Below are 11,337 nucleotides of genomic sequence, written 5' to 3' on the forward strand. Positions count from 1 at the left end.
TCACATGAATAATAGTAGACCAAGTTTAGATATCATTGCCATATTCTCAGTATCCTGGCATAATATAGAAAAATACTCACTTGATTTTGGAAGGGATCTCATTGGCATGGGATATAGGCAGCTTATGAGCTCACAACCTTAAAATGGTCATATTAAATTGTTCTTTTCCCATCATGACATTTCTTGCAGTTTGTGCATGGGCCGTCTTAAACTTAACTATGAGAAATTTTGACAAACCACTTGATTTCTGGTTCAGGCTTGGTCTTAAAGAGGACTTGATTTGTTTCTATTTCAACCTCATTTATGTTACAATTTCTAAGCTTTCTGTCTGATTAGTTTCCAGGCACTGCCTGGTCAGCTACGTGTCTATCTATTTAAGTCCTGCATCTTGTTCAATCAGGGCTTGTTTGTTATATTTTATTATTCCATCTCCATAGCACATTATTTTTATTTCTCATTCGTGCATTATGTGAGGAATGACTGACGAGTCTCAGTTACCTGTTGTGTCGAGGTTTATGGGAGCTGAACACGCAGCAACTCTTTGTCTCTTTAGAATAGCGAGGACAGTCACACGTTCATCTTGTATTTTGTCAGTTGAAGGATGGGATTCTTCTGTCCTATCTCCTATATCGGATGTATAATCTCCATGCATTATAGGCTAAACCAATCAACTCTATGAGTTCAACACCTACAATTATTCATCCCCATCTACAGTCTTTATCAACTTCATCAAATGATTGCTATAAATTATCAATATTTTATTATTTTTGCCATTCAATATTCTCCTACCGTCTTTGTTTTTTAATGTGACTGCTGGTAGTATGTGGCTACATTTACTGAAGCTGGTGGGAGAAAGACTGAAATGAATGGACATAGTCTTGGTCAAGGCAAATTAAATGTTTTTAATTCTTTCTTGGAATATTGCATAAATTAGAACATTTGAGCAAAAAAAAAGTACATTCATAATCGTTTTGTTACTAATTTACCCATGACATTATTCCTTGTATTCTTTTCTGGTTTTATTAAAATTATATAGCATTTTGGAGCAAATATGCAAAACAATAAGCCAAATGTTGAGGACAGAATAGCAAATATTTCAACTGCAACAGTGTATTTTCCTGGTGAACTGACATATGCTGGTATGAATGTTAGCCATACAGCACAGAAAATGAGCATGCTGAAACTAATAAACTTTGCCTCATTGAAATTGTCTGGCAATTTCCTGGCTAAAAACGCCAACACTAAGCAAACTGCTGAGAGAATACCTATGTATCCAAGGACTGCGTAAAATGCAGTTTCTGATCCTGTGTTGCATTCTAGGATGATTGTTTTGTCACTCTGCTTAAATATTCTGTCTGGGAAAGGGGGATTGAGAGTGAGCCAGAGCAGACAGATGAAGATTTGCACAGTGGTGCATGAGCAAACTATGATCCGCTGCTGCATTGGGCCAAACTTCCTGGCCATGTTATTGTTGGGAAGTGTCGCTCTGAAGGCAGTGACCACCACAATTGTTTTTCCCAGTACACAGGAGATGCAGAGTGCAAACGTGATGCCGAAGACTGTGTGACGCAGCATACAAGACCAGACTGTGGGTTCTCCGATGAAGGTGAGTGGGCACAAGAAGCACAGCAGTAGAGAGAAGAGCAACAGGCAGCTCAGCTCAGAGTTGTTAGCCTTCACGATTGGGGTGTTTTTAAAGTTAAAGAAGACCACTATAGTTGCAAATGCCAAGCATACCCCAGACAAGGATACCACTGTAAGTGCAATTCCCATCCCCTCATGATAAGACAGAAACTCTATATCTTTAGGTATACACTGGTCCTTTGCTTTGTTTGACCAGTACTCCAGTGGACATGGGATGCAGTCAGTTGCACCTACAAACAACAGACAAAATTATGCTGAAATTTGCATCAGATTAGTTGTTTACTAAAATCACAAGCCTTTTTCAAATACATTCTAATGTTGTTACTCCCATAAAGTAATCTGGCCTTAAAATGGCAAAACGGGTTGGAAATAACCATGCATTATCACAGATGGATGTATCCACTACACATCCACCAAATATCTATTCAAAGTAATGTCAAAAACTATTAAAAAAAACATTTGAAGTCAAATATAAAATCTATTTTGAAAAAAACAGCAAGGTTGTATGGTAATGGTGGGGATTACCCCGCTACCCCACCTCTCCCCGTAACTCCTCTCAAAACATACCACCCACAAGTAAATGAAAACACGTGGCTACATCTATCAAGCAACATTTTGTTGACAAACCTGAACCTTATAAGTCATTCATACTGAGCAGTTTAATTTATTTTGTAGGAACACCAAAGCAGAATTATCCCCACTATCAGCAAATGTACCCACATTGGCTTCATGCTGTTTTCCATATTCGGTTGATTTCTGTGATTTGTATGTGCACCTGCAAAAGGCTTGTGTACATTTTGCTCTGGCAAATTTCTGGCCAATGAATGAACTGATTTACAGCGATTTTTCTGGTCTTCTTAAATGTGTGCAGTGTGCAAGCAAATTGTACCAAATGTAAAATAAAACAATAGTATCAAATTCACAGACTCAGACTAGGCAGATTATTTAAGATTCAAACCTCTCAAGAAATTCACAATCTTAGAGTAGTGCACTGTAAAGTGTATTGGCAATTTAGCATATTAAAGTTAAAGGCATTTTTGTAAAGCATGATTTATTTCATGTCCAATGCTACAAAATATCTTGTATCACTCTTTCAACATAGCTTGCCCAAAAACCGTTATGTTGCATACAATTTTTAAAGTTGGTGGTTGGTCACACTTTCTTGGTTTATTCTGCAATTTGCACAAGAGAGCATTGAAGAAACACACTGAAAGTATTCAATATATCCATTTTTTAGCTTTGGAGAAGTAAGCCTTTAAAATGTATCGTCCTGTATTCAACCAGTCAAATCTTAAGGAGATGCCAACTGTATGCCATCAAAACGTTATTTTCATATTAAGTTCCTTCTTTCTTGTGAGACTGCATGTTTTCTCATGTGTAATGAGAAATATTCCATGTCAGCCAATTGACTAGCTAGCAAGATATAACTTTTAAAAGCCTACATATACGCTAGCTAGCTAGTTAACTAGCTGGCATTAACACTGTCACTACCATTTTTCTGTGTAGATAGAGCTAGCCGGCTAGCTTAGTGACCTCACGTTGTCTGTGTTTATGACTAGCCTAATAAACTAACTGAAATAGCTGCTGATTTAGCCGTAAGTTCTTTTTGGCCATCACCTGTTCTTTCCTGTTTTTACTTTCCACTTTGGACAGACAGTGAGTCTGACTGCTGTTAGCCTGTCCGTGGGCTATGTAATGTCACCTAGCGATGACCTACACGCGATAACGCTGCTGAACACAATGGTCTCATGTTAACAATGTTTATTTTAAACTTTCAATTACAGTAGCTTCATTCATGTTAGTATTGTGTCTCACCATGTTAAGTCTATGGACAATTCATCATCAAAATGTAGAATTTTGAGGTCTAATTAAAATTTTATGAACTGTGCAGTCATGAAATTAGAAAAGGCACAAATATTTCTGAATTATCCACAGAATGGGCCTCATTTATCAATATTTTTGGAAATCCGTGTACAAATGTGTGTGATCGGAAACAACTTTCACAAGATTTCTGAAACACGCATAGACACAGCCTTTTTTCGTATCCACATGTGTATGTTGATAAATTCCAAGTAATCATAAATCAAAAGCACATGCACAAAATTTGCGATGAGCATAATTTGATGCTACTAAACGCCATATATGGAATTTTTAAAGAGATAGTCAAAAAAATAAAAAAGCTTCCGAAGCGGGGAGTGAAGTTCTGTTAATGGAAGTACAACAAGCTATAACATGCTTTAAACAGTATAAACTTGTCTATAAATACTTAATAGTTCATTTTATTATTTATTTAAATATCTTGGTATATACTGGTGTTCATGATCATCTCTATCTTAACTCCAGGACCTGTAGAACCTTTCATATTTCGAAAACTTTTTAATCTTCTAATAAAGCTGTAATACAACGCAAAGCCTAATGCTGCATTCACATCATATCAGAATGAACGAATGAACACACCTTCCAACTAGGAAAAACAGTTCACGTCAACCTCTGACATTAAACGCGAGGCAAAAAACTAAATTCACAAATTAAGCACAATAGCCACATGTCATGCCACTTCTATAGCCTACCATGATGTTTGCAGGTATAACTTGAACTCACCGTTATAGTTTGTTGTTTTGTTGGTGTAGCAGGCTACGCAATGCCCCATACGTGTTTTATGGAATTTATATTCAACTCCCTTTTAGCATTAATTAATCAGGTTTACCGGAATGAAACGTCACCCATTTTAATGTTGAACCTTGTTACATTTTTATAAGATATGAACAATTATAATATCCAATTGGCATATTAAAATAATTTTGTCACTCAAAATAAAATGTATATTATATATATTATATATATAATAAAATAAAATATGAATTAATGGATTGTGCTCTTTCATTTCCACGCACAATACGAACAGCTGAGCCCACTAGTGAAGTTTTTTTGGCACCTACGAAAAAACTGACATCTTAAAACATTATTTGCGAAAATGTATTTCCGATGAAAAAAGTCAGAGACCTAGGGCAAATGATAGGTTTACTGAAACAAACTGTTTGGAACATTGTTAAAAAGAAAGAGAGCATTGGTTTATGTTTATGATCATTGCCTTGCTGTGAGATGAAGCACCATCCAATGAGTTTGGAGGCCTTTGATAGAACTTGAGCAGATAAGATGCTTCTGTCCATTACAAAATGTGAAATGGTTATGGGGCAGTTCTTTTTTAAGCCTCTACACTTTGCTCTTGCCAGAACTCTGATACAAGTCAATTGGAAACAGGTCTCTTCTGTCCACAATACATTTTTTCTGAACTCAGAATCGCATCTCTGCTTTTTGCGGATGATGTGGTTCTGCTGGCTTCATCGGACCGTGACCTTCAGCACGCACTGGAGCGGTTTGCAGCCGAGTGTGAAGCGGCCGGGATGAGAGTCAGCACCTCCAAGTCCGAGGCCATGGTTCTCTGCCGGAAAACGGTGGATTGCTCCCTCCGGGTTGGGAACGAGTCTTTGCCCCAAGTGAAGGAGTTCAAGTATCTCGGGGTCTTGTTCATGAGTGAGGGTAGAAGGGAGCGTGAGATCGACAGGCGGATCGGTGCAGCGTCAGCAGTAATGCGGGCGTTGCACCGGACCGTTGTGGTGAAGAAGGAGCTGAGCCGGAAGGCGAAGCTCTCGATTTACTGGTCGATCTACGTCCCAACCCTCACCTATGGTCACGAGCTTTGGGTAGTGACCGAAAGAACGAGATCGCGTATACAAGCGGCCGAAATGAGCTTCCTCCGTAGGGTGGCCGGGCTCAGCCTTAGAGATAGGGTGAGGAGCTCGGACATCCGGAGGGAGCTCGGAGTAGAGCCGCTGCTCCTTCGCGTCGAAAGGAGCCAATTGAGGTGGTTCGGGCATCTCATCAGGATGCCTCCCGGGCGCCTCCCTTTGGAGGTTTTCCGGGCTCGTCCAACTGGGCGGAGACCCCGAGGGAGACCAGGGGGCCCGCTGGAGAGATTATATATCTCTCCTGGCCAGGGAACGCCTCGGGATCCCCCAGGAGGAGCTAGAATGCGTTGCTGGGGAGAGGGACGCCTGGAATACCCGGCTTTGCCTACTGCCCCCGCGACCCGACTCCAGATAAGCGGGTGACGATGGATGGATGGATGGATGAACTCTGCAAGCCCTTTTAGGTACTACTTGGCTAACTGTAACCTGGCCATCGTGTTTTTGCAACAAACAAGTGTTTTTGTTTGTGAAGTCTGAGAGTAGTCACTGACATATCCATGCCTGCCACCAGAAGCATGTTTCTGATCAGTCGGACAGGCGTTTGGGGTTTTTCCTCATTATGACAATAGTCATCCACTGTAGAGCTTCCTTGGCCTACCAGCCCCATCGCGATTCCTGAGCTAACCCAGTGCTCTCTTTCTTCTTAATGATGTTCCAAATAGTTTTATTAGGTATGTCTATTGTTTGGCATATATTTCTGACAGTTTTTCTGTTATTTCTCAGTCTCATAATAGCTTCCTTGACTGTCAATGGCACACCTCTGGTCCTCATGTTGACAAATAGCTCCAATAATCCAATAACTCAAATAATCAAAAACCTAGAATCAAATTGATACCGAAAGCTTTTTTTATACCTGCATTCAGGGTGATTGAATATACCTGAATAATCAGAAACAGCTGAGAACATACCCTAAAATGTGGTTTGACCATTTTAGATAATTTGACATAACCATTTGTTAACATTTGTTATGCCATCTTGTGACAACTGTTATGTAATGTGTATGACAGTGTTATGTCAGCTGCTTACACTCCCGTTTTGTAAGGTAATGCAAGATAATCTATTTAAATAAGGACCAGAGGATGCAACAGAGGATGCAACAGAAATTAAAATTATTTGCACTATTGCCTACTGGCCTACTGGCACACATTTCTTTGTAGAAGATTATTATCTTAGAAATAATGCTTGGAATATTCCTAATTATTATGAAGGATTCTTACTGTACCTGTTGTGTTGGCTATTGTTCCGTCTGCACATGGAATGCAGTCGAAGCAGCAGGTGGGCTTGCCTTTAATTTGTGCTTTCCTTGAACCTGAGGGGCACATTTCTGTGCATACTGCTTCAGGAATCTGTCATGGAAATTTAAATCTTATCTCATTAAATTCATGAATCATCATACATGCCACCAACATGACAGCCTCTTTGTATTTTTTTGTAAGTGTTACTTTTCCAAAAGTCAATATATCAGCTTTTCCCCTTTTAGTAGAACTGAATGTTTTTTTTTTACACATTTAGTATAGTAACTTCTAACCAAGTAACTCATCTGATTAATTTTGAAGTTTGCATGTTTGGATGTTCATTTGGTGTGTTTATATTATTTTCCATTAGTTTCAAAGAGCACATCAAAGAAATTAAAGGAATATGCTTTAGGAGATTCCTTGAAGAGGAATCGCTCCTTTCACACTACTATTAAAATAGCATGAACATTTTGTATATATGTTCAATTTTAAATGAGTGAAATTGGAATGTAGGTGCCAGTACCGCTTTTCCTGTACTCCAGATGATGTTTTCCTCTTCAATAACAAGTTCGTATCCATGCGCTGATGTCCTGAAATGTCCCACTGTCACATGCTGTACTTCCCTATCTCTCAGCTGCCAGTTGATGATGTCATATGAAGCAGGAGGGTCTCCATTTTCATCAAAGAACACAGTCTCCCCATAGCTGTTTACAAAATTCACACTCTTTAGGCGATCACTGACCTGGACAATGTGAAAATGTACGCAAACATCCATTAATTAATCAGGTCTCTATGAAAGAGTGCAGTTACTTTTTGGATGGATGATTGATAAATAAAGAAATTTATGTGAACAAACACTTAGCTAAAGGGAGATTTTCACAAACATGGTATAGACTTACTTGCTTCGGCTCAATTTGTGAGGTGTTGATGCATGGTTTTTTTGGATTTTTTTTACTCTCATTCATACAAAATATCAAATCATGAAGAGCATGTGCAATGGCATACACTGCTTTGTATACATTATATGACACCCGTAGTTGTGTTACATTGAAGAAAACATGAGCTGGATCCATTTTTTCATTTACTGTGCATGGTCTGCTTTTGGGCACTATATGAGTAGATGGAGAGGACTCTTTGGTCAAATCTAAGTCACAGCCCATAATGGTTTCCCAAAAATCCCTCACAAAAGGATCCCCTTGAACAGGTAAGGGATCTATGTTCACAAGGAAGTCTTTCAGTTTAGGCATTGCCATTTTGCGGGTTGCAAATCCAATTGCACCACCAAAAGACCGGAAAATCTCAATGGTAGATGGCCTTGCTGCAGTTATCCATGCTTCACTTGCTATCCACTGGATACCTGTGATGTTTTGCATTACAAGTTCTTGCATCAGAGGATACAGGTCACCTTCTGGAACGAATGCAAGAATCACTCTCACTGTTGAACGTTTAATCATCTCAACCACGTCCAGTATTTTACTCCTTGGATATGTTCTTAAAACTGTTCCAATAAATGCAATGCAAACTCCAAACTTTTTTACTTCCTCTGTGAATAACATGATGCCATTTCGTCCATAATCATTGTCAGCTTGAATAGCCCCGATCCATGACCATCCAAATCGTCTGACAAGAGAGGCTAAAGCTTTGGCTTGATGGTAATCACTTGGAATTGTGCGAAAAAATGTAGGATACTTAATTTTGTCGCTCAGACAAGCACATGTTGAGAAGTAACTTACCTAATGGAATATATAGGCATCAATAAAACTATGTTTTAAATGTGAGACATTTATTAACGTCCTATTCTTAAATTTTATTAAAGGCACTAATATGGGCGGAAATTAGTGACAGCAGAAATGAGTTCCATAGGGTGAAAATACATCAAAAAATGTATCCTCTTTTTGTCCAGAATTTCAGGTGCTGCTTAGTCCAATTGATAGGATATCACATTTGCAGTTAATTAGTACAACAATAGTCGGGTACTATAGCTCCTAACCTACTCCTTTCATCAATTTATTTGCTGACATACTTGCAAAACTCAAGTGTCCCTGAAAAGACTTGAAAACTTTTCCCTGGAGCAAATAACATTGGGTTTTTACACAAATGTATTCCATGAGTGAGAAAAAGCTGCTAACAAGTGAGCTTATTACATTTAACTGTATACTTACTGCAGACATACATGTATGTGCTAAACAAAGTAACACCAATAACATAGACTGTGCTGAAAATCTGACTGCTGTTGAACTATTTTCCAAGTTCAGTCTGCCCATGCATGAAGTTATATGAATACACACATCATGGGTAAAGAGTAGCATGTTCATATTTAACGCCTGTCACTATGGTGTATTGACTATGGTAAACCTAGTAGTGAAAGGGTTGAATATGTGAATATGTTATGTAAAAATGGTAGGTGTAATAAGCTAAAGCTTCAGCCTACACCTTTTTCGATCAATATTGTCATTCTTTATTTCTATGTGCATGCATTCTGTAAAAATTGTTAATACCGACCAAAATGAATAACTAATACCACTACCCCCCCCCCCCCCCCCCACACACACACATTTTTGGAACTTTTGAAGCCACACTTTCAAACTGAAAAATAATCTTAATTCATACACAATGTGGAAAATTATAACTGCAGTGTTAAACAATAAAGGTGGTCTGAAGCGGAGAACAATGATAATTCCTTCAGAGAAATTTTAAGAATATGTGAGACATTCTATCAACATTTCAAATTCGAAAGGATTATATGCATTTGGTTTGCTGGACCCATGCCGTGAAAAGGACACTGACATTACCTTGATTCGTATAGTTGTGTAGTCATTGCTAAACATAGTAAAGAAAACACATCTGCAACAAATGGATATGCTCATAATTCTACATTTCCTAAAAGCAAAGCATCAGCTGTCTGTGGTCAGTGTGTGTGTGAGCTCTTAAATGGCACAGCAATAAATTGGTAGAAAAAGCTTACAAATACAAACCAGCATTCTAAAATGAGAAGTCTTTCTATGGCTAGCTTCTCAGAGCTTTTACATAGCCTAACTGTTATTAGTTCTGTTGTCATTCTTGGGTAAAGACTATTTATTTTATTTTATCTAGCTCAGTTATGTGCTGTGCGTGTCACATAGAATATAAAAAAACTTGTTGCTGCTTAAGGTGCTAACCACTGTTTGGAGTTTTATTGAATCTTTGCTTGTTTATTTTTACTAAGTACCCTTAAGTGTGTGTCATATGAAATGTAAGAACTGAACTATATTGTGCAATTCAAAGTAAATTTCTGCTGGCACTAATTTCAGCCCACACACTAATAAAACTCAACACTGTTACTAACAACTATTACAAAACAAACATTTAAGCTTGCACCTTTTTTCTTATCTACGTTCTGTGGTCACTGCACTTTACAATAATTGTATATTAAATTGCTATTATATAGGACCTGCTTAAATTTCCCATTTCATCTTAAGGATAAGAACTTCTTAAATTCAGTCTTGTTCTCACATGCAACAGTTAGAATTTACCATTGGTACACCAAATGGTCCAAGTGCTCCGGCAGCTGCTGCAGATTGAGATGATCCTGATTCTGCAATAACTGCAGATATCGGAGGATTGCATTCAGCTGCTGATTTTGTTTCCTCTCGTCTGCTTACCAGAGTGAGAGCAGCTCGCAATGTGTTTGTTGGGGAAGCACAGGAGTCATAAATTGCATATCCCAAGCTGATGTTTGGGAGCAGGCTCTGGTCCTCATTGATTTCTTTTATCGTAAACATCATCACCTGTGCCCAACGATAGGCTCGCAAGTCAAATCTGTAGAAAGTATACAGGACTTTACAGGAGATTTAACATGAGCAAGGGGTTAAGCAAGTGTAGTTGCAGAAAAGGTGCTATTTCCTCTTGTGTTTAAATCTGACTTAAATCAGGCTCTTACCCAACACAGTTCCCTCCATGTGGTTCTTTTTGAAATGAGACATTCCGACTCTCTTCTTTATTGAACACGGGAAAAATTGCTCCGAGCATGACATCACCCTGTTTGAATATACTTGGCAGTCCAAAATTGCCTAACAGCTTGCAACCAAAATCACGCTCTGCTGCTATCTTCAGAAATAATATCATGCATAGTAACCTTTCATGTAGCCTTGCCATCGTACCTCTTCACGTTTTTGGAGAACTGCCTCTCATTTATATAGTCAGATCAGTCCTCAGGATGCACGTGTGTAGCTTCTGGAGAAGAAGCTTAATGTTTTTTTCCCTGAAGGGCATAGCAGTGCTGTTGTGACATAATCCAACAAACTAAACAACAGATTCCTTGGAGAGCAAGTGTCAAATAATATTTGTATTCTTGTCTAATACCAACAAAAACTGTAAAGAACTGTATGTGATTTTGTTTTATGTATTCTTTCTTAGAAGCACCTGTTTTTACCTCGCTAGACTGGCTAGTTTGATAATTGTTGTAACCAAGTTACCCCATTTAAAACATCCCAGTTACATTAGGGTATTTTGTAAGGTTCTAGCTGTTTATTTGGGCTTTGGTCTGACACAGTTCTCAGTTTTCAGTGGCTCAAAATTAATTTGCTGTATGTCATGAAAATTCTGGGTAGCCAGTGTTAGAGAAAATCATAAATTAGAAACATTGCAATCCTGATAGAGATCAATTTCTTGCAAAAAATAGAGCTGCAAGCTAGCTGATAGCCAAAAATAATATTCAATGTATTGGGTAA

The 11,337-nt window shown here is 38.4% G+C and overlaps 1 protein-coding gene across 1 annotated transcript; it reads right to left on the bottom strand.

Moving 5' to 3' along the window:
• Positions 1-960: 960 nt before the first annotated feature.
• Positions 961-10,636, bottom strand: LOC133107507 (extracellular calcium-sensing receptor-like). Its single transcript, XM_061216494.1, has 6 exons — positions 10,548-10,636; positions 10,141-10,426; positions 7,790-8,361; positions 7,248-7,371; positions 6,616-6,739; positions 961-1,874 (listed from the first exon to the last, which is right to left on the bottom strand). Exons 1-6 carry the CDS (start codon positions 10,634-10,636, stop codon positions 961-963), a joined length of 2,109 nt encoding a protein of 702 aa, XP_061072478.1.
• Positions 10,637-11,337: the final 701 nt, after the last annotated feature.

The sequence above is a fragment of the Conger conger genome, chromosome 13, assembly GCF_963514075.1.
Source record: "Conger conger chromosome 13, fConCon1.1, whole genome shotgun sequence".
Taxonomy (NCBI): domain Eukaryota; kingdom Metazoa; phylum Chordata; class Actinopteri; order Anguilliformes; family Congridae; genus Conger; species Conger conger.